This window comes from Fusarium redolens (assembly GCF_020744475.1).
Source record: "Fusarium redolens strain MPI-CAGE-AT-0023 chromosome Unknown BKA55scaffold_5, whole genome shotgun sequence".
Taxonomy (NCBI): domain Eukaryota; kingdom Fungi; phylum Ascomycota; class Sordariomycetes; order Hypocreales; family Nectriaceae; genus Fusarium; species Fusarium redolens.
The window spans coordinates 356091-379159 of NW_025763668.1; the positions used below are offsets into that span (position 1 = coordinate 356091).

General features: G+C 43.1%; 8 protein-coding genes across 8 annotated transcripts; 2 read left to right on the forward strand and 6 right to left on the reverse strand.

The window, feature by feature from the left end:
- Positions 1-71: 71 nt before the first annotated feature.
- On the reverse strand, positions 72-2266 carry BKA55DRAFT_591761 (uncharacterized protein; the record flags this gene model as incomplete). Its single annotated transcript, XM_046195301.1, has 3 exons — positions 72-142; positions 197-1245; positions 1311-2266. 3 exons carry the CDS (start codon positions 2264-2266, stop codon positions 72-74), a joined length of 2076 nt encoding a protein of 691 aa, XP_046051654.1.
- A 1104-nt stretch (positions 2267-3370) lies between these two features.
- On the forward strand, positions 3371-5244 carry BKA55DRAFT_723747 (uncharacterized protein; the record flags this gene model as incomplete). Its single annotated transcript, XM_046201056.1, has 5 exons — positions 3371-3683; positions 3732-4226; positions 4288-4395; positions 4485-4602; positions 4676-5244. 5 exons carry the CDS (start codon positions 3371-3373, stop codon positions 4782-4784), a joined length of 1143 nt encoding a protein of 380 aa, XP_046051655.1. The 3' UTR covers positions 4785-5244.
- A 1604-nt stretch (positions 5245-6848) lies between these two features.
- BKA55DRAFT_687241 (bulb-type lectin domain-containing protein) lies at positions 6849-7265 on the forward strand (the record flags this gene model as incomplete). The annotated part of the gene is made up of 2 exons (XM_046199033.1): positions 6849-7054; positions 7115-7265. 2 exons carry the CDS (start codon positions 6849-6851, stop codon positions 7263-7265), a joined length of 357 nt encoding a protein of 118 aa, XP_046051656.1.
- Positions 7266-7709: 444 nt separating this feature from the next.
- On the reverse strand, positions 7710-8488 carry BKA55DRAFT_591764 (uncharacterized protein; the record flags this gene model as incomplete). The annotated part of the gene is made up of 2 exons (XM_046195302.1): positions 7710-8049; positions 8106-8488. The coding sequence occupies 2 exons, from the start codon at positions 8486-8488 to the stop codon at positions 7710-7712; spliced, it is 723 nt and encodes a 240-aa protein (XP_046051657.1).
- A 506-nt stretch (positions 8489-8994) lies between these two features.
- On the reverse strand, positions 8995-11251 carry BKA55DRAFT_687243 (P-loop containing nucleoside triphosphate hydrolase protein; the record flags this gene model as incomplete). The annotated part of the gene is made up of 2 exons (XM_046199034.1): positions 8995-9586; positions 9651-11251. 2 exons carry the CDS (start codon positions 11249-11251, stop codon positions 8995-8997), a joined length of 2193 nt encoding a protein of 730 aa, XP_046051658.1.
- A 4869-nt stretch (positions 11252-16120) lies between these two features.
- BKA55DRAFT_294435 (uncharacterized protein) lies at positions 16121-19831 on the reverse strand. Its single transcript, XM_046185567.1, has 7 exons — positions 19729-19831; positions 18813-19658; positions 18409-18757; positions 17549-18359; positions 17389-17497; positions 17110-17312; positions 16121-16911 (listed from the first exon to the last, which is right to left on the reverse strand). The coding sequence occupies exons 1-7, from the start codon at positions 19733-19735 to the stop codon at positions 16324-16326; spliced, it is 2913 nt and encodes a 970-aa protein (XP_046051659.1). The 5' UTR covers positions 19736-19831; the 3' UTR covers positions 16121-16323.
- BKA55DRAFT_591767 (uncharacterized protein) lies at positions 19725-21301 on the reverse strand (the record flags this gene model as incomplete). The annotated part of the gene is made up of 3 exons (XM_046195303.1): positions 19725-20168; positions 20225-20811; positions 20881-21301. 3 exons carry the CDS (start codon positions 21299-21301, stop codon positions 19725-19727), a joined length of 1452 nt encoding a protein of 483 aa, XP_046051660.1.
- A 390-nt stretch (positions 21302-21691) lies between these two features.
- BKA55DRAFT_638623 (uncharacterized protein) lies at positions 21692-23006 on the reverse strand (the record flags this gene model as incomplete). The annotated part of the gene is made up of 5 exons (XM_046197080.1): positions 22730-23006; positions 22635-22683; positions 22367-22581; positions 22021-22312; positions 21692-21965 (listed from the first exon to the last, which is right to left on the reverse strand). The coding sequence occupies exons 1-5, from the start codon at positions 22818-22820 to the stop codon at positions 21692-21694; spliced, it is 921 nt and encodes a 306-aa protein (XP_046051661.1). The 5' UTR covers positions 22821-23006.
- Positions 23007-23069: the final 63 nt, after the last annotated feature.

A 23069-nucleotide genomic window follows, 5' to 3' on the forward strand; every position in this document is an offset into this window, starting at 1 on the left:
AATAGAACTTTATTACTTGTATATCACAGACGACGACTCCAGAGCTGCCGAAATGGCTAACTAAAAAGCTGCTACTGAGCGCCGAGGAACATATATCGTACACAACCCGCATCAATGTATCCTCCAATACCGCCATTGTCACCTATAAGCCAATGTATTAGTATACGATCAGTGAAGCATGGGACAGAGTACTTACAGCCTGCATAAGCCTTCACAAACAGATCTTTGCACAGCGGGCCATCCTTTCCTAACGGCGTATACGGATCCTGTGAATCCACAGTCGTCTTGCATCCCTCAACCCATGAAACCTCGTAGTAATAGAGATCGCTCTTGGTAGTACCAGAGACAGGGCTCCCGGGCTTCATCTCAACAGGCAAGTTGGCCTCGCAGTACGCATCTGCCAAAGAGCGCACAGCGCCTGGGCTGACGTCCTTGTGATCACCTCCCTTGTTCTTGCAGAACACTGGGCCCAACTCTAACGGTGTGGTTTTCTGCTCTGGTGGTGCGGGAGCTTCTGTTGGCTTAGTTGAGACCCATGAGGCACAGTATGTGTTCTCGACGCATGCTTGTCCTCTACCACCTCCGCCCTGAGCACATTGTGTGTTAGTCGCTGTCTCGGCGCATGAGCTACCGTCAGGGGTTGAGATAGGTCCAGGAACATCGGTGAGAGTTGGTAGACCAGTTAAGTGAAAAGGTGGTGCTGTCGTCGACGTGGTAGGCATAGCGGTGTACTTGTAGGTACCGCATCCTACATCGATAGTACCCTCGAGAAAGCTGTTCTCAGAGTCAAAACACTCGTCGCCGAAAGCGTACATTGAATCACCGCAGGGAATCTGGCAATCGCCCTTTGCACCGCTCCAGTCGTATTCGAAGACCCAGCCATCGCAAGGCTCAGCTCGTTCCCGAAGCATGTGTCTTCTCATGTTAAGCGACGCGCGCTTCTCTTGAGAACCGCTTTCAGCATCGGCACCAGTGAGGTTCTTGCTCAACTCATCGCCCTCATGTCCATTAACGTCGGCGCAGAACTTGGAGTAGATAGACATAAAGCAATCGCGAGGTACGTCGTTGCTGCTTTGTTGTTGGCATTGAACATCGGGGTGTTGAGCATCATTGATAGAGATGTTTTCATCATCAAAGACCTGCTGGAAATATCGAGATGTGTCGTCTTCGATCGCTTCCATTGTAGGAATGGCCTCGTTGTCGGCTGGTACGTCGCCCCAGAGGACTGACTCCTCTGGGAAGATGCTGGTAGTGATGGTTGGTGTTTCTTTGGCGGGGCAGTCGATAGGAGCAGGACATGTGACGTAGACGGTACTATAGGTTCTCTATTAGAAATGCTGATGACAAGAGGTCTTGGACTGTAGACGTACCTGGTATATGTCTCGCTTTCTGAGTAGAAGGAAACAGTCTTTGTGCATGGTGCCGGATCCTTTTTCTCGCAATCATCTGGTTCATTGGGATCTTGAGGATCTTTGGGATCTTTTGGATCTTTGGGATCTTCGGGGTCTTTAGGATCAGGGTTCTCAGGGTCTTTAGGATCGGGATCCTTAGGGTCCTTGGGGTCTGGGTTTTCGGGATCCTTAGGGTCTTTAGGATCATCCGGCTTCTTAGGATCGTCAGGGTTTTCAGGGTCCTTGGGATCTTGAGGATTGTCAGGCTTCTTAGGATCATCGGGAGTGTCAGGAACCTTGGGGACATCCGGGACCTTAGGGACATCTGGGATCTTGGGAACATCTGGAATGTCTGGAGTCTCAGGATCGTCAGGGTTCTTAGGATCATCTGGCTTCTTGGGGTCATCGGGTTTCTTCGGATCATCAGGTTTGTTGGGAACTGGAACCGGTACTGGTACAGGAGCGACATCAGTGGTCTTCGGCTCCTCTGGTGTATCTGGCTTCTCCGTCGTAATTGGAGCAGGCGGGTTCTCTGGCTCCGTTGTGATCTCTGGCTCCTGAGGAGCCGGCGCTGCTGTTGTCGTGACTGGTGGGGGAGGATTGTTGGGCTCAGTTGTTGTTTCTGGCTCAGGAGCTGGTACAGGCGTGTTTGGGCGCGCTGGTTCATTTGGCTGAGGATTGGGGACGATTGGGGGAGGAGGATTCCGGTCATCAGCTGGAATTTCTTGTTCTTGCCTTGGGACAAGAACTCTAGGATAGACTGGGTGCGTGAAGACGGCTGCTCCAGAGGAGGTCTCTTGTTTGAGGCTCGCACTGACAAAGGTTGCACTTAGCCATAGTGCTGCAAGGAAGTTGACCTTCCAAGGTACCGTCATGATGGCGGCTATGCTTAAAAGAATAGAACAGAAGACAATGGACAAGCAACGTTCTCAAGAAATAAGATAAGAAAGAGAGGGGAAGGTTTAATGCCGAGTCAAGCTTGATGTTATTCGACGGCTTGAGGTCGAGTATTATGATATATACAACTCGGAATGGATTACTTGGAAGATCTATGTAGTGCTGTAGTTATTGGTGGATAGAAAGTCCCCTTGCAGGAGCTAGACTGCCTCATCCAAAATTATCCAAGCTCAGGGCAGGGCAAACAAGTAAGCCATAGGATCTGCACAGCCGCCGGGGCACTATGCACCAATTGTGGCGCTTGATTCGGAAGTACAACCCATTTTGGCATGTAAACTCCAGTTAATAATCAATCTTCTTCACTACAGGAGTTTGTCTCCCAGGGCCAGCGGGATTCCGTGCAGGAGGATCACAAGGCATAAGCTTGCTTACATGTTAAAATTAAAAGTAAGCTTTTCTTTAACCATGCTCGTGTTAGCGTCAAACATTAGCTTTATAAATAATTCCGATGGAGCTTCCCGAGGCATTTCTTACAGACGACCCAATCAGACGCTCTAGAACGAATGGTAAGCCGTAAGAAGGTCAATCATAAGCTGTGCTAGTGCCATAGGTTTCTGGACTCGGAGCCGCACAGCCTCGGCACAGCCCTACGGATACATATCTGATTAATTAATCATGTTACATTGGACCTCTTTACGGCAATGTCCGTCATCTGAATTAAGCGCTGAGTAGGATCGATACGAAGATTTTGTATAAAACGGTTTTCTTATGTCAGAATGAGAGTTAATTACAGTGACATTGAAGGATTGTCTGTGCCTTCGCGCAAGGCTTAGACAGAGTCATTTCCAATAGAGAATTTTCCATATCCCTGCGACTTATCGACAAGCTCATTCCCTATTCAAGAAGCTTAGAATAGTACTGGAATTTCTTCATGCGTTTATCTTAGCTACTGCAGCACACACAGCTTCGAGGCCTTATATCTGTCTTCTTGAAGGTCCTTTCTTTCTCTACCTTTCCTTATTACCTGCGATTCTCTCAGACCACTTTCTACTTTCTAATCTCCGGCTTATCCATTTTTTGCCATGAAGGTCTTTTTGCCTATCGTGGCCCTTGCTGGTCTGGGCCTAGCTGCAGACATGAATGTTTGGGACCTCGATGACTCTTGCCAAACACCTGAACGTAAGGGCGCTTTCGAAAAAGCATACAGTGATGCCGAGGTCCTCGCAGTCAAGGCTCAAGAGGACCTTGAGAAGCTCAAGGGCGCGCGTCCAGACTTTGTCTCAAACATGCGAACTAATTGGGACCGCATCGCGAGGGCCGCGACCAACATGTTTGGCTTTGTGCCAAATAAAGATGGCCATGACCCCAATGAGGAGCATTACTCGAATGTTAGATGTAAGTCAACGTCGCCACGAAAAATATGCCTTTGCTAATTGACTCAAGATGTTTATGATCGTATGGTCAAGACACTCCACAATGATGAAATGATTCCAGCCAACGGCTACGGCGGTCTCAAGCCCCTTCTTCTATGCGACGAAAGCAAATTCGTCTGGGTTGGCAGAGATGACAAAGATCCTCATGACCCTGCAGGACGCCCCCTACGCGAATCCAGACCTAAAGAGATGGCGGGTCAAACAGCTGGAGCTTGGGTGTACAAGAAACGGTATCTGGTAAACAGCGTCAAGCAAGAAAACACAGGTCTCTGCAGACCTGGAGTATTTGCTGTTACTCTTACCCGAAACGATTTTATCATCTTTTGCCCTCCGTCGTTTGAGGGCAAGGTGGCTGAGACACAATCTGCTGTTGATGCTAAAGACAGCGTTCAGAAGGATGATACGCTGGATACGTACTCGGCTACTAGCCTTTCGCGAATCATGGTCCATGAGCTTGCGCACTGGTTTGGTGGTGATAAGACCGGTGGAACTGAGAATCGCAATGGTATGTATAATAGAAAGGATATTCTTCCATCTGTGTAGATGCTAATGTACTCCCAATTTAGTCCCTGATCAACAAGCTGTCGGAAAGGAGGGTGCCCTGGTCTATCAAAAGCCCGACGGAAAGCGCACCACTGATGCTTCTATCCCAGGAATCAAGAAATATGTCACATGTAAGTCTTTCTTTCTAATATTCTCTCAAATTCACAGTTCGGGTCTCCTGTAAGTGAGGTATTGTGGCTGACGGCATCATTTACAACAGACAACTTTCTGTGGGTTTCCAATTTGGCGCGCTCTCATGAGGGGGAAAACGCAGGCAATAGCGGCCCAAGCAAGGCTACCTTTACCGCTGAGTCGTACGCTCTTTTCGCATTGATGTCGTAAGTTACCTTGTTGATCTCAGACTGCCTATTCAACGGTTTTATGAGTTGTTGCTGATTTTTTATCCACCAGGTATATGGACAACTGGGATTGGGCGAATGATGGGAAAGCGAAAGCATTTGTTGACGAGATGATCCCATATGAGAGACTTCCTAACAGTAAGAAAGTGCGCTTGGGCTAAGGAAAGGGTTGTTGTTTGGTTATTTAGCTATTGTAATGGTGTTTGTTCCTATTATAGAACGCGTCTGATTGCCCGGGAAGGCAGGCTTTGCTGCAGAGTGTCCCAGAGATCTTTTTATTACGTGACCGGAGCTTTTCCATCCTGATGCAAAGACCTGTATTGTCTTCGACTGATCAAGTGGTTCTTTATCAAGAATTGCCACGCATTGGGGACATTTGAGCTCTCGCAGCCCTTGTATTTGACTGGCTGAGGCAGATGCGCCCAGAGTTGCAGCAAGGAAACCATTGGAAGCGCAGAAAACTGACGTCGGTACATCAACAGGCTTGAAAATTGAGTAGAGTGCTGGTATTTTGTTCAAGTCTCTCAATCGAGAGAAGTCCGTCGTACATAGCGGGGCCCTCTGCAACCTGACTTCAAGCAGCTGTAAGCAAGTTGCACACCGCCCAAGCAGCCGTTGATGGTTCCCCCTGTTTTGGTCGATGTAGATCGAAGGCGAATCATCCCATTAGGAAATAACACGATGAGACTTTCTGCAGCCACAGAAATTTAACGCTCGGCTGCCAGCGGCTCGAATCCGAGCCCGACTGTGGCATCAGGCAGACACAGAGCAGAGCAAAATAGCTTGTTTACCCTGTCTGTTTAGCGCCGTAAATACCCGATTAACCAAGCCGTTCAAATTTGGTCAGTGGCGGCGGCAATCTACACCGCGATATGCATCTAGACTAAATAGATAGATCTACGGATGCGAGATGGTGCGGGACGGGACATCGGTCCGGCCGTCTAACTCTCCGCTCTTATGCAGATCTTGTTGTCATAAGTGACAGGTACCGGACAGCTAGGCCTTGGAGATGAACTTGCCGCCTGTTTGCGTCGCATGTCTCATTACCCCGCCTTGGTCAGCTTGAATTGACGCATTAGAATAGGTCTCGGGAACTAGCAGAGTTGTATGTAAAGCATATTCACGATTCGACAGGAGTAATTATTCGTCTCGAACTTTCATAGCAACTATTAGACTGCATAAATGTTGCCAACTAATTAATAATAGCGGTGAGGATGAATATGCCAATACCAGTCGCAAAGCTGAGGTTCAACAAGGAACTTGGTTCCTGGTTGCATAATGGCCAAGCCTGAACACATCGAAAGACATAGCCGTTTGTGCTCCGAAAAAGGCCGAGTACTGAGACACGGGGAATTCTGTGGCGAGCTGAATCTCAGACACAAAAGAGGGGTTCAGCCGGGCCGCTGCTCTTTCCGGCGAGACATACAGACCGTGTAACCCGGCACTGCAAAGCTCGTCACAATTGAGATCTCCTCAGACCCCGCTTCCCTGGAAACCAGATTCTCGTGTGCAACTGCATTTACGTGTTGTCTGGGGAGAAACGATCAGTCTTCTGGCTCCCGTTTTCCAGTTTTCCAAATCAGCATCCGATTAATCTTTAAGAGTTCTGCTCAATAATCTTACTATTTAGTATAAAAACATAGGTAAGTATTCCTAGGAACTATATGTGTGAAAAAACAGACAAAACGTAATATTATATACCCCGAACTCGTAGTAACGATTCCATAACCAGGGTCGATCATCCAGGCCAGCAATCGGCCCAATGACATGATACCAATGGTTTCTCTTCTCTCGCAGAAACACAGTGCTCCATTTGGGACACATTTACCGCTAGATTGTCGTCGTACCGTGTCTCAATCGCTGCTCGGAACTCGTTGAGTCGATGTGCCGACAGGCCGGGGGATAACAGGCCATGCCAGTAGCCTATAGGTTGCGACCGATACGTGCAACTACATGATGCATGGCAACACGAGGTAGTTAGAATGAACATCATTGGACGTAGAGGACGGCCTGTAAAGGCTGTTGGTGAGACAAGCAAACATTCCTGCAGGTAGACCGATCTACAAGGTGTCCTCTTACGGCATTCTCAAGGTCGTCCAAACGATTTATCGTCTATAAGAGTCCCTCCTTCTCTCCCTGAACCTCATCCCAAACTCTCAACTCAACTCATCTCATCTTCACTCGGCACCTCTTTCTCAACCAACTACCAACATCAATCACTCAAAATGGGCTACGGCACTCTTGAAAACGGCGACTGGCTCATGGTCGGCATGAGCATCTTCAGCAAAGATCGCTCCGTCGAGCTCCGCATGCAGGACGATGGCAAGCTGGCCATCTACTACAATAACCGCTGCGCCTGGCAGAGCACCGACCAGCAAATCAGCAACGCAAAGGGTGCCATCATGCAGGGTGATGGCAATCTCTGCATCTAGTAAGTCTTCCCTGTCTTGTTCAGATTTTGTTACAAGGTCGTTAACCGCATTTTCTTCAGTGACAAGAATGGCAAGGCCACTTGGCACACCAACACTGCTGCGCCAAGCGGTGACAACAAGACATTCCTTTCTGTCCAGGATGATGGAAACCTCGTTCTGTACAAGAATGGTGGCGCTACTCCCATCTGGTCGTCCAAGAGCAACAAGTAAGTTGGCTGGCAGGGATGGCATGAGATATGCGCTGTTGGAGGGTACAGTTGGGGATCTGGAGACTTAGCCAAGTTCTACCTATCTGACGGTGCATTCCCATAGCACGTATAGCCATCAATACAATTATATCTGAGAAATCACCCATTACTGCAGCGAGTGCCCAATTTGTCCGCCCGTATCAATCACGTCTTAGTAAATGCCTCTATCCTCGCTTTGTTTTTGAATTGACTGTTGTATGTTTACTAAATCATTTGGGCATAAACTTTGACCGTGAATCTTAGGGACTGGTAGTTGTGTAGACTGGCGCTGTCGAGGATGTACCGGAGTACATTCTTTTCTCTAATGATATAAAGAATTGAATAATGTTATCTAATTAGAATATGCGTATAGGCTTGATAAGTCTTAGGGCGCCTTAAGTTACTTCCGAATGATTGCTAGAAAGTCCTAAACGCTGCAAACTCGCGTAAAGGCAAGACTGTCTATGTTGACCTGCACCTTGTCGAATTCTCCTCCACAGGATACGCTGAGCTGTACATCTCCCTGAGCGAGATTCTCGCCCCCACTAGACCAGTTGACGCTGCCCGACTTCCAACCACCGACGGAATAGTCCATATCGCCACGAAGGGTCGTATCTCCGACAGTGAGCTCAATGTCGCAAGTGTAATCGGCACCAACGCTGGCACTAAGAACTCGGTAATAGTAAGAGAATTCATAGTCACCATCCAGGTTGTCTAAAGTCTGCTTGACATAGCCATTGCCCTGACCGTAATTAAAGATAAAGGCCCTAGTTCACAATGTATTAGCATATAACAGAGATAGAATGCAACTTGGGTAGCGTACAAAGCGTTAACGCCAGCTTGAGGTTCTCGTTGGATTAGGCCGCCATTGCCAGTCCAGGGTGAGATACTATCAGATCTATCATCGAAGCCTGGGTTGATGAGCGCCTGGGTTTCAAGGCAGGCTGGTGCTGCGGTAGTGGTCGTGGATTCCGCTTTGGTCGTAGTGGTAGTATCCGCGAGGGTCGTGACGGTAGTCATATCGACTGAAGTAGCCGTTGTATCAGCAGCAACCGTCGAGGTGGTCTCGGCATAAGAGGCTCCAGTCGTGGACGAGGCCTCAGCAAGGCTTGTCACGGCTGTAGTTGTTGGACGGCAGGGGCCGGCTTCTGCTCCGAGAAGGAGGGTAGCGATAGCCGCGACGTTAAGGAGGGAAAGGCGAACCATTTTGTCGTGATGAGAAACAGCTGTTGAAACGAGTGGATACGACTGCAGATATTGCAGCGTGAGTTGAATGAATGTGAGTAGCGAGACGTCGCAAGAGGCAAATCTGAGTCAAGAGAACTTAGCAGGTAGGTAGCTCCTTTTTAGTTCAGTTGCTGTCTTCGCATCAGTTCATATTCAGCTGTGTTTATTAATGGCGCTGAATAACGGCTTGGCAGGAGGCTATTGCCAATAGTTCAGTACGCTATTGAGGAAGAATGAAGTTAAGCGCAAAACACTAGTCACTTTCGGATATGATATGCATAACGGACCTGTCAGCCAGGTCCATGCAGGGCTGTGACGAATAACATCGTTTTGAGTCGCAAACGAAAGATCCACCAGGGGTTCCTGGTGGTTTATTCCACTATTGACAAGACACCCAGCGATAAACAAATAATGCTGTTCAACCTCGCTATTCATGAATCCGTGCTCCCACAATCTAATCATTCAAGTAAACAAGTGCAAATGCATCATTTGGTCTTCTGTCGTTTATTCGCTCTGTCAATCTTCTTAAAGAATTGACTCTTTTCCTTTTCACCCCTCTTCCTCTTCAGCGCCTTGTTAGCAGATTGATTCCGCTCAATGTATGCCATATCCTGCACACCACTAAGTTGGTCAAGATAACCTGCGACGCGTGTAACCTTGCTCTTCTTGCCCCAGAGATCACCCTCTTCAAAATCATCGTCAATGGGGGTTTCGTTGTCAACCAACGTGCCCTGAAGTAACTCCCGCTGTTCAGCCGCAGTAGCAAACGCGAGATCAGGCGTGTCTTCAATATCATCTAGCTTGGTGATGACTTTGAACGCGTAGCCTTGATCGATCAGGAATGCCTGGCGCTTTGAAGCAAAGTGCATTTCGGACGTGTCTTTAGACACGAGCGAGTAAAAGAACGCATTGAACCCTTCGTCGTTGCGGCGTTTTGCTCGTAAGATACGACCCAGTCGCTGTGCTTCTTGACGCCGCGAACCGAACTGGGAGGAGATCTGGATAAGACATGTTGCCTCGGGCAGATCAAGCGATGTATCGCCGATTTTGGAGAGAAATAAGGTATTCACGTTGGGACTGTCGAAAATGGTCAAGGACCCTGAGTCGCTCTTCTTGGCTTGTACCGCCGTAGATAAGGTACCTCTTAAGCTTGTACACGTAGAGTTTGAGGGAGTAGAGCTCGTCTGAGAAGACTATGATCTTATCGCCGCGCGCTTCGTGATAGTTGATTAGGAATTGGCAAGCTTGAAATTTGGAGGGATTGATAGCGGCTAGGGTTCGCTTCATCCGAGACGGGACTTGTAGATATTGCTCGTAGAACGCAGTTGGCATAGAACACCAGACCTCGGCACATTGCACCTTTGCGATATGCCCCTGTTGCGAGAGCTCCATCCAATTGGCCTCGTACAACTTGGGCCCGATCAGGAAATTGAGATGGCCGATCTTGTCATCCTCGCGAAGCAAGGTAGCTGTAAGCCCAAGTTTAGAGTGCGTTTTAATCGACGAGATAACACGTCGAAACATATTTGCCGGAACAACATGGACCTCATCAAGAATCATCAATCCCCATTCCCGTCCTGCTAAAAAGTCCATCATCTTCTTTGAGTCGTGAGCACACTCACGACTATTCGTAACCATTGAATACGTCGTAACAATCACACCAGTGCTTCCAGAGAATTTCTCCTTGTTGTCGGATGTAAAAGTAGTGATGTCTTCGGGGTTGATGTTTGACCATTTGAGAAACTCGTTGCGCCACTGGACTGCGGAAACTGAGCTTGTGCAGAGGACGATGACGCCCTTTCTGATGGTGCATGCTGCTGTGATGCCGACGAGGGTTTTCCCTGCGCCGCATGGGAGAACGATGATGCCGCTTTTGGCGCGACCGTTGCCGAACATTTTGCTGAGACTCTTCTCTTGGTATGGTCTAATCTGGGTATTAGGGCGTAGATCAATGTCCAAGTCGGGATTAACGTTGTCATATCGGAAGTCGTACTCTTCAAGGATAGGGAACGATAAGTCCAGGCATCGCTTCTGAACGACCTCAACGGCGCTGTCGGGAATCTCAAAGGCATGGACTGCTTCTTTCTCTTCATCATTGTCTGCGTCATTCAAAACAGCTTCAATTTGATCCGATTCAGAAGAATCCTTGTCCGCTTCTTTGGCGAGGTTGGCCTGCTGAACCCCCGCCGCGTTCTTTGTTCCAGGAATGACCAAGCCACTCAGCGCTGGCGCACGCGACGTAGTAATCTCATCAGACCCATTAAGTCGAAGGGGACCGATAACATTGTCTTTAAGCAACGTCTGAAGCACATTTGCATCGCCACTCTCGACGAAATATTTGTTGTTCTTCAAAACCAGCTTTACTTTTCCATAGCTCTTGGTGCAAGACCTGATGAATTCTTTGATGGTCTGTGGAAGCTCCGTCTTGATAAACTTGTCAAGAGTACTAATGATATCGTCGCCATTTAAACCGACAGATACAGCGGCATATAGACTATGCGGCGTAATCTTGTACTCGTGGAGAAAAGCTGGTCTGGATTGAGGCTCTGCGATGGTAACGAGAAAGTCAGTCGCTAGGTCTGCCAACGGATGAAAACGCTCTAAAATGATGTATCCTTTGTCGGGATCAATCCACAGCGGGCGGTTGGCGCTATCAGGGTTGCGCGCAAGATAAGAGAAGTCTCGCTTGACGATGTTGCTGATGTCGATAGAGGCCTTTTGCGCCTTTCCTTTGAGCGGCATGATGATGTTGAGAAGAAATGCTGGAAGGTTTACAAGAGGTGAGAATCGACTTTAGGCAGCTGACACAGGGAACAAAGAACACGGCGGGAGGGGGCCATCCATACCCGCACGGGTACCCGTGCAAATAAGATATCATCATATCAGCAACCCCGATTATTTAAAAATGCCTTATATAAGCAAATTGAAGCTAATTGACTGCTTAAGACCCTGTTTTTTATATATCCTAGATCTAGTTATCTTTATTAACCTAATTCTTTATTAATTAGTATTCTACTTGCCCTATTTATAATAAATTAAGCTCTTAAAGTCTTTTCTAATAATGCTCTCCTCCTAGAAGCTATTTTTAGCTTATAAAGTAAGCTACTTATAGTAATTAATAAATAGGCAAGTATATATAGTTATGCCTTTATTATATAGAGATCTTTAAAAGTAAAGACTCTTAATTAAGCTCTTATAGTTACCTATATATATAATTATAATGGAAGGCTTAGGTCTAACTAGGTAAATAAGAGGAAGACTTTATTATACTATATAGCCTGCCTTTGCTTAATTAATATTATAGAAAGTAATTATAAGACTTAATAAGTAATTAAGTATTATTATAACCCTTATACTTATATATATAACTATAAGCCAAGCTATAGGCTAAGGGCATATCTAGTTTATTATTAAATTATAAGTAATTAAAAGCAGACTATATAGCTACTTATAGAAGCTAGTATAAAGCCTAAAGAGATATAGATATTTATTAAGCTTTTAGATAAATTCTACCTTATAATATAGTAAGATATTTATAATACTATTATATAAAGTAAATAAGACCTTATTAAAGGCTAAAGCTTAATATATGCCCTTATTAATAAGCTTATTAATTTAGGCTTTAAAAGCTATTTTTACCTTAATTAAAATAATAAGGTTATTATAATATTCTTTATTAATATAAACTCTTTTATATATATTAAGTCTTATTTAGAAGTTATAATACTTAATTATATATATAAAATAAATAAGTATAAAATACCTCTTTTTAATATTATTAATATTAATACTTATAAAAAGAGCTTTTATATTATATTTATATTTATAAATAGTAAAAAAGAAGCAGACTATCTCTAGGTTCTCTCTTATGTTTAGGAGGTATATAAAGTATAAGGAATAGCTCTTCCTTCTATAATACTTATAGATTAATATCTTACTTATATAAATATAATTATAAATACAGCTACTTTTCCTAAGCTAATATATTTACTTTATATCTTTTATATTAATTAAGCTATCTTAGCCTATTATTAACTTAAGTTTATAAGAGGCTTAAATAACCCCTAAAGGCATAGTAAATAGCTTAAGTTTTAGAAAAGCTTTAATTAAATTATAAGCTTAAAGACTTAGGCTATTTATAAGGAATAGCTAAAGAAGTTTAAAAATACTTATACCCTAAGCTATTATAATAAAGTAAGTTATATTATAACTACTTAGCTTAATTTATATAAAGAGAAATTTATAAAGGCTTAAATAAGGAATACCCTTTACTTTAGTTATATAATAATATTACTAGTAAAGGGGATATATAATCTTATTAAGAGATACTTAAATAATAACTAAGCCAATCTCTTTAAGTATTAGTAATATATTAAACAAGCTATAGATAATTAGCTATAAAGCCTTTATAATAGCCTTACTTATAATAATATTAATAAGCTTATTATTTAAAGTATTTAGTTATTATAACTTTTATTTAGTATTATTATTAATTAGGTCTTTTATAAGGCTTTACTTAAGGTTAAAAAGCAAGCTAAATACCTAAAAGCCTATATACTTATATATATATAAGCATTTAGTAATTTCTTTAATTTATTATATACTTATATCCTTAAGCCTTTATTAAAAGATAGTCTTTATTTCTAACTATCTTACTTTTACTTTTATTAATATTTATACTACCTAAAAGCCCTCTTACTTCTTATTAAACTTTAAAGGGTATTTAATTACCTTATTAATAAATTAATACTACTACTAATAAGTATATAGTAAGAACTTTATATATTTAAAGAGATTTAAAAGGCCTTATAGCTAAAGGCATAACTATAATACTTTATATACTAGCAGATTAGCTATTAAAGAAGCTTTAAGATATGCCCTTTTTATTATAGTAATATATTACCTGCTTCTTATTAAGTCCCTTTAGTATTATAACTAGTAGCTAAGCCTTATATAAATCCTTAATTACAGTTAGTTATAGCCTAACTTACTATTATTATAGTAACTAAGATAGAAATATATATTATAATATATATAAGGACTATTACTTCTATACTAATTATAATACCTTCTCTAAGTGCTTTTTATTTAAGTGCCTCTCCTTAAGCTTCCCCTTAAACTATAAGTATTATAGTAATTATACCTAAGGTATATAATAATATTTTTATTATTTATAAATAATATATATTAGATTATAATAAATAGTATTTATAATAGCCTTAATATTGCTATATTAATAAGCTATATTAAAAGGCTATAAAGCTTTATTTAAAGTACTTAAAGGCAAATTATAAATAGGCCTATAGCTTAAGTTAAATAAGTAGTTATATAAGAGCTTTAAATAATAAAAAGCTTTAAGATTAAACTAAAGAGGAGATAAATATATATATTAACTTCTTAAATTAAGAAGAGGAGTAAGTATATTATATAGTTACTAGTTAAGCTTAATATACTAGCTAAAGAGGTATTAAAGATAGTATATATATTATAAAGGAAGATAGTTAGATATAGTAGGTATATTATAATAATTAAATAGCTATATAAAAAAATAATTTATTAATAGTTAATTAAATAAATATATATATTATTAAAAAGAGTAAAAAAAGCTTTATCTCTAAGCAATATAACTAATATTTATCTACTAATTTATTATACTTTTTAATTAAGTTATAAACTTATACTTTATTAAAGTTATATCCTTAAATTAGGGCTATTATAAAGGTATTATAAAAGTATTATTATAATATATTATTATGGCTTAAGTTATAATAATTACTTATTTTTAATATATTTAACTATATTAAATAATAGTTAATATATATTATAAGTTAGGAAATATTAGCTTAAATAATTATTATAATATATATTAATATAGTAACTTAAAGGTAATTTAGGAGAGTAATATATATATAAAAGGCTAGTATTAATATTACTTTTAACTTCCTTCTTTCCTTAATATAATATAATATATTATAAAAAGTATTTTAATAAATCTTATAATTATTATATTATTTATCCCTTTAATACTATATCTCTTAACCCTAATAATAATTAGGCTATTTAAATTTATAAGGATAATATAGCTACCCCCTCTTACTATGTTCCCTCTAGCTAAAATAACTAATTTATCCTCTAGCCTGCATAGAGTGCTAATAGCTTGCCTGGCTATATAGGTACTAGTTAGTATATAAGAGAGTCTTCTAGGTTCTTTACCTCTATTCCTGTCCTTATTCTTGCTAGTTAAGAGAACCATTTAGTTGCCTAGCCTATATATAATATATTTAATATTAATAGCTAGATAGCTTAGAATACTCTAGCAGGTATAAATTATTAGTTATACCTTTTAATACCTTAGTAGCTATATATAGTATATAATATTATATTTATCCTAGCTAGTAATCTAGCTACTATAACTACTATTACCTATAAATATTATATTAAAGGCAACTAGTATATAGGCTAGCTTTATAATATTATTAATAAATATATAGCTTGCCTAGTTCTTAATATTATGCCTTTTTAAATTACTAATAGCCTTATATATTAAGATTAGGCCTATTAAGCTAGTCCCCTTATTCTTAAGATAATATAGCCTATATCTGTAGTTAGAATAATTATATATATACTAACTATTTAAGTTATATAGTAAAATAGGATATATATTTAGATAGTTAACCTATAAGGGTATATATAATAAATTTAATAAGGAAGGCAGTAAAGGGAAGACTTATATATTACTTATTTAATAGTATAGTGCCTTATTTATAGCTCTTAAGGAATATATAATATTACTTTATATATTTTATTTAATTATATATATATAACCTATTATTATAAGGATTAATTAGGCATATTTACTACTATTAAGTTACTTGCTAATAAAATAGGAATTTAATATATTAAAGTAATAAAGTATATATTATTAAAATAAGTAAAAAAAGCTTAATTAGATAATATATAATATATATATATAATTAATCGGGGTTGCTGATGTGATAATATCATATTTATACGGGTACCCGTGCGGGTATGCATGGCCGTCGCGCCTTGTATATAAGGGGATAGATGCCCTGAACTTATATTAAGAGGTAATAAAGGGATTAATATTTTTATATAATATAATAACTTATTATATTTTTATTAATTAAAAGCCTTAAATACCTTATAAAAGTATTTAATATTAGTATTTATAAAAAGCTTTTAAAATATAATAAATAAAGTTTAATTAAAATATTAATTATAACTTATTTCTAATTATTTAAATAATTTTTATTATATAGAATTTAAATATTAATTAAATAACTAAAATATTAATTTTTAAATTAAGGCATATAGTAATCCTAATAAGGTACTTACTAGGCATAACCTCTCTGTGTACATGGAGAAGAAACCCTGCTAACTTTGATTAAGAACTACTAAGGCAGGTCTTTTTCAGTACAAGCTTTCTTTTGTTGTATTTGCTATTGTGATTGGGTGTGGATTAGATAATTGGTCTATGGGTTGTTGGTTTCGCGGGCTGGACCTGGGAACTCGTCAATTTGCTAGAGTCTATTGAACGTTTCGCAAGTACCGCATATATCAGGTGTTGAATGTCGTAGCACTCGATGTCTCCTGCAATATGAGTGTCACGTAAAAGTACTCGATTGGACACCACACGAAGGATGCCATATATCGTTACCAGGAGTGTGTATATGTAACCTCTTCATCAAGCTTCTGGGATAATTGAGTACACCAACGACCCTATCTGTTCCATCATCAGTGGATCCTTATTCGAGCCGTCAAGAATGGTACGGGTATCAAGGCCCGCAGGGTGTCTAAGCCTTTGTATGAAATGCAACATTTATCGGCATTTCAAGCCACTTGACCATAGCCGCCGCATTCTTGTCATCCGCCTTCTTCTTCAACTCCTCCTGTGCCAGCTTCAAGGGCGAGACCCCATTCTTGTTCTGCTTCCTTGCGTCCGCACCACGGCTCACTAGCCACTCTACCGCGCCAACCCTTTTATTCATCACAGCATGTAGTAACGCTGCGCTGCCGTCAATGTCAACGGCGTCTATGTGGGCCCCGCGCTTGACCAAGTACTCCATAACAGCAGTCTGTTGGCTCTGAGCAGCCGTCATCAGAGGCGTAATGCCATTGTTGCCGATTCTGTTTGCATTGAGATGTTTCTCTTCCAGGAAGTATTTGATGATGTTGAGTTGCCCTCTTTCGCAGGCGATGATAAACGCATCCCATCCGGGAAGCTTTTCAGGAGATTCATCATCACAACCCTTTTCAAGGAGATACCGGACGACTTCGAGGTGGCCTTTGCCTGCAGCCATTGTAATCGGCGTCCCTCCAGTACCAAGGAATACTGGTCGCTTTGCGCAGATGTTCGCTTTTGCGCCCCTCTCAAGCAGAAGCTTGACGACATCTAAGTAGCCACCACATGCTGCCCAGTTGATAGCACTTCCATCACCAGGAAGAACACCGAAACCAACATCCTTCCGTATGTCCATATCAGCACCACGATTGAGAAGGATCCGGACGGTATCCAATTGTCCATTGTACGCTGCGTGGCCAAGGGCTGTCCAGCCGCCATGCTTACCATCGATAGGAACCTTTTGATCGAGTAGTTCAACTACTTTAACAGAATCATTCTTCTTTGCAGCTGACACCAGGTTCTCCACAGTATTAGGATTGGCTTCCATCGGCTTGGGCTGGGGCGCTGTAGCTGTCTGTTGAGGTGGTACTGCTCTCGTTGTGTGCTGGGTGTTGACTGACAGGTCAGCTGCTGATGTTTTCTTCAAGCTGGTGCTTTCGTCTAAATGTTCGAAGACAGCTTATTAGTTACAATGCCCTCAAGAAACAAGTTTCGATCCACAGTTTTGATAATTTACCTGTATTGATTCCAGTAGTTGGATTGATTTGGCTGGTGTTGCTTGCCAGTTCGGCCAATGGCACTGGCGCTGATGAAGTCGGCTGACGTTCCGAATGCGCGAACAGAGTCTAGAATAATTATTAATGCCATAATTTAAAGAGATTTAGTACATCACAAACCTTTAAAGTCATTGGAAAGCCGCTAATACTCGTAGAATGTGTAGCTCCAAAGTTGGCATCGATGCGAATCGGCTCATCAAGATGCTGATGTTGAAACTCAATTGCGAATCGAAGTGGTTTGTCATCCGCAACTCGCTTTACCTCGTATACCTTTCCTCGAACAAGGAATTTCGAAGTACGAGTCAGGAGTTCTTCGAAGCCTTGATCATTTGGCATCAAACGGGAGCAGATCCAGCCATGAATAACTGTGACGGCGCCATGTTTCGTGATACTACCGAGTTCAAAGAAATAGAGGCTCGCTCGTAGTTTGTCAGCTATGCATTGGAGTGCGTCTGCATGCAAAATGCCAGAGGTTGCTGAGAAGGGCGAGATAGAAGTCTTCTCATAGAAGGCGGCCTTCTTTGCTGCTGCTTCCATAGTCGCAATAGCACCCGTGTCATCGAGGGCAGGTTCAGTACTCCCATCGAACCTCAAGTTTAGCCTTGACGCACGGTCTCGGATACGTTTGTCCTGGCTCGTGAGGAATCTGTCCCAGGCATCTTCGCCGTTCATGGTGCTGACAAGGGTTGAGAAGAGATGCGCAAGCCATTTTGGTATGATGGCTGTGGAAACGGGCTCAGCTGCGGGATATCTAGCTCGCCCAGATCCGATAGACAGAATAACATCATAAGTAGGATCTTCCCATATCTTTCGTGACTCATTGAGCGCTACTTGGATTGGGTTGTTCTCCTTCAAGCCGCCATCGCGGCATTCATTCCCGGCGTGAGAAATAGGTTCGAAGTACATGGGAGCTGCCGAGGTACATCGCGCGCTGTAAGGATTGTTAGCAGTGGCTTAGTTTTCATGGGCAGTATCCTTACGCCTTCCATAGCGGGAGTTTCGAATCAAGATATCGATCTTTACCGCCCGGATTGTAGTTGGCAATCAAGTGACAATCTTCCTTGGCCGTGGTGGTGACCGCAACTCTACAGGAGCTGTTTAGTCCATAGAGCGATTTTGGATCCTTCCCCTCAAACGCATTTTGGAGGGCTGTCTCCAAAACATCAGTCTTGTAGATCGAACTGCTAAACCATCGGGCCGCCCAACCAAAGAACCGAGACTTGGTGAGAAACTTGGCCTCGAACCCTTTGCTGCAGATGTTGCGGAACAGACTTGTGCATTCGACGACACTTCGTCGTTGCACACCTATACCCAGTGCGATGATGCCACCTACAAAAGTCAGAAGGATGTCCTACGTGCTCACTGTCCAATTCGAGAAACTTACCTGTACTGGTACCAACAATGAGATCAAAGAAACTCCCAATCGGGATACCAAGCCCGACCTCTTTCTCCAAGCGGTTCAAAACCGTCAGCTCAACGATTCCCCGTACGCCTCCTCCATCAAGCGACAGTACCCGAAGGCCAGAAAACGGCGGCCTGATGGTAGTAATGAACGGCCACTTGTCAGATGACGAACTTCCGCAGATTATACATCTTTGATGGATGAAGCGTCCGGGATATCGCTTATCTAAATCGGTATCATCGAAATCATCCACGCATGTCTCGCAGATGACATGTCCGCAGGGAAGACGGTATTCCGGTCTTCCAAACAGACAACTGAGACAAAAGGTTGCGTTTATTTCGGTTCCGCGATTCGAAAGACTTGAGTAAAGAGAAAGAAACGATCTTGCAAGTGCAAATGGGTTGTCCTCGGGGTTATAGCCAAAAGGGAATCGACGCTTTTCGTCATGTGATGCTGGGTAGCCACCAAGCCGTCTCAAGGTATCAATGTTTTGGCGATGATGAACGGCCGCAAGGCGCCGCCAGTCGCAGTGGTTGGAAGGACCGCTTAAATTGATCCCTCGCATGGTGGTGTGAAGGGCTGATTCGATCGCAAGCAAAAACTTGGCGGAATTGAAGTCGCCAACGACAAAGTTTCCATCGTGTAAAAGGTCGCCTGACGCGCTTTGATGGCCTATTCGGTGACCAGATTTGGTATTAACGCACTTCTCGCCGGAATCGGGGTCGATGTATGCGCATGGTGATTTACTATCCAGGAACTGGCTGATGGCTCTGGTGCAGATTGCTCGGGTGTCTTTGTCAAAGACGACTGAGGGAAGTAGCACGATATCTATCAATACAACAAATGATGTGAGCCATTGAAACGTGTATAATTCAGCTATGAGTTAAGCTAAACCTACGTACCATCTTTGTTCGCACTCAATGAGTTCCTCAGTAGACTCGTCGCGATAACAGCAGCCGTGTCGTCAAACCGGGCCTCCATGCCATTCTTCAACGACATGCCAAGAAATTCGGAAAAGTGACCCTCGGTTGTATCCGGAACCGATATCTGTCGTCGACACTGACCGAAATCGAACGGTTCTGAACTTCCTGATGCAAGATGCGCAAATGCGTAATGCACCACCTGAGACATCTGCGTCGTGTCGAAGCGAGTCCAAGACTCAGCTCTCTGGGCTTGGACACGCTCTGCATCTCTCCTGACTCGTTTAGCCAATCGATTGGTTTGGTTGATAATCTCAAGACTAGTTCCGAGTGGTCCGTAGCCCTCTAGTGGGATGTAGTGAACATAGACACTGGAGAAGCTCCTTGAAAACAACTGTCTCATTGTCTTGTCTCCGTGCTAGGGACAAGTTAGCATGATGCTCGAGGGGGCTCTGGTTGGGTATAGGTACATGCCTTTTGAGCAAGTTCACGAAACTCGGTTGTCTCGCTGATCTCCTTCTCAATAGCCTGAAAGAAAGCATCCGTGACAACCTCATGATCATCACCAAGCCATTCCTCATTCTCCAGACTCGGCCCATTAAGAACAATGATCAGCGCAGGTAGTGCATGTTGATTAATAGTGTTCTGCACACCAACCTTGCTCCAGTTCAGAAGTCGCAGCGCCGACTCGGCCCACGCTCTGTGGTTCCTGGTGACATAGCAGATCACATCACTGAAGATGTACAGAAAGCGAGGATAGATGGTCTTGACAGCCGTTCGTCGATCAACTGGCTTACCATCCTTGGACTCAATGAGATAGCGCTGTCCATACCTTGCCCATTCGGTCTGGTGCTCTGCCGCAAGAGGTTCTGTACCCAATAGCCCTTCGCAGTCTGCATAGAACATCGGCGCCACTGTTCCAAAGGTCGTTGGGTCAAGGTACAGATTGACTTCTCCAGTAGTAGATCTGATGGCAGAAGATCCAGTCTGAGCTCCAGGAACTGGAGCGTCAAGGGGATCGAAATCCAAGGCCTGTTCGGAGTCAAAGATCAAGCTTCGGACTTTACTTCATTGTCAGCTCATCTCTTCCCCAACCATACATTGAAATGAGCAAAATGGGCCGAACTTACTCAGAGTCGACTTTCCTGCACCAGTATCCCCAACAAACGAGCAAATGCTCGGATACTGCCGCCTGGGACTCCGCTTATCGAAATGAAGCGACTCCTCTAAAAGGTTAGAGAATCGCGTAGTCTCAACCAATGTCGCAATACGATCCTTACGTCCAGGCGGTGACGAAACGTGAAGACCGAACCATTTAGTCGTCTCATCTCTCTGAAAGTGCGAAGCAGGAGAAAACGAACTTGCAATGTTGGAAACTACTCCCTTGATTCTGTTCCATTTGGTTTCGGTCTTTTTCGAACCACCACGTTTGTGGGTTTGATTGCGCGGTAGGTGTTTCTTGGAGAAGCAGTATTCGCAGAACCGCTCACCGCAGGAGCATCGGACATCACCGGGTTTTTCTTCACACTTTGCACACAGGTCGTCGTCCATGATGAAATCCATGTCGAACTGACTGCTAACTGAGATGAATAGTTGAGATTATATGAGACGCTATAGAAGAGGCGATGGTTGGGTATTTCAAGGCTTTCTTTATCAGTCTGGTTCGCATAAGGCTCCATGAGGCGACTTTCAGCCGCAGTTCTAGAGACGGCAAAACGCCTGGCTGCAGGTTACTAAAAGGCCCCAACTGAAACATACAGGCCAACAGTTCGGCATTAGTGTTCAGCTCAACCTTCTGATGGAGGGTTGCATTTGGCGCTGACCAACCAGTGAGGGGAATCGCTCAGCCGACTTCGGTACTTTCAACATGTTACTGTTGCGCCTCGTTGGGCAGAAAACACCACTGTGGTGTTCTAGACTTTTGTACACCTGCAGGCTATTTTATGGGAATAGTCCGAGGTCAACCGGGGCATTCCTCATTTGATCCTCTTGAATCTCCTGTATCAAACTTTCAGGATAATCCTCGATGTTCAGGTCCATGTACCCGCGAGGAGCCCATTTCCGAGCGCAGACAAAGAGCGTCCTTCCATTAATGCTGGTATCAGACAGGATCCTCAGCGCGCATTCACCAGCATCTTCAACCGTCGCGAACTCGACGCCCGATTTCTCAACTTCATCGAACTGGTCTTTGGAGAGAATGCCAGTGCGGATATACCTGAAGAATGGGTTAGTCAAAGACCTACAGCTCTGTGGGATGAAGAGTGATATACCAAGGCGCAATGACATTGACTCGGCTTCCATAGTAAAATGCCGTCCTTCGCAAAGCATGCATTATTCCACGGACTGCCCATTTTGTGCTGCTGTACTCTGGAGATCTTGGAACGTCGAGGAAGCCGGCTCCTGAACTGATGAGGATCAAGCAGGTATCTTCTTGGTCTTTGTTGACTTCGGTGCCATTTTGGGACACGAAATAGTGCATGGCCAGCTTAGCGGTATAGAGCGCGCCCTTAAGATTGACATCGATGACTTGTAAGTCTGGCTTTTGGGGTTCTTGGTCTTTGCCTGTGTAACCATGAGTTTAAAGCCTGGTGACAGGGACGTAGGGGGAATTCGCACCGTCAAAGGTAAAGGTCTGGTCTTCCTTCGTCATACCTGCATTGGCTATCACATAGTGGACCTTTCCAGAAGGCGATATTTCAGCCGCCTCCTTGAATAAGAGAACTTGATCTTCCCAAACAGTTGCATCACACTGGGCGAACTTTGAGCCCGTCAATTCTGAAGCCAGCTTCTCGCCAGCAACGACATTTTTATCGCCAATGACAACCTTGGCTCTTTTACACATCAGTCTTTGAGGTTTAAGATATTCTTGAGTGATTCCACATACCCTGCGTTATGTAAAGCCCGCACGTATGCTTCTCCTATCCCGCTGGCCCCTGGGAGATGTTAGTTAACCTATATCATGATTTCAGCGCCGCTGACCTCCAGTTACAATGGCAACTTTTCCAGCAATTTCATCTTTATTGAAGTCGATGTCGCAGTTTACAGCTGGTGATATTTGATAGGGAGGCATTTTGGGAAATTGAGTCTGTAGGCTGGTTGTAAAATTGTAAAACTATTGAAGATGTTATGGTTTTTGACTTTGCAACTGTGTTGATGAGCAGGGGTTTTGACGAAATGGTTCTCACGGAGGTACTGGCTCGTACACCTCACCGAATCTTATAGAATACTCCTTGAGCGTTATTTGCCACTATCCATCAGATAACTGATGCGGACTTATGCGAGTTGATGATATCACCAAACCTCAAGCTCTTGCGATCGC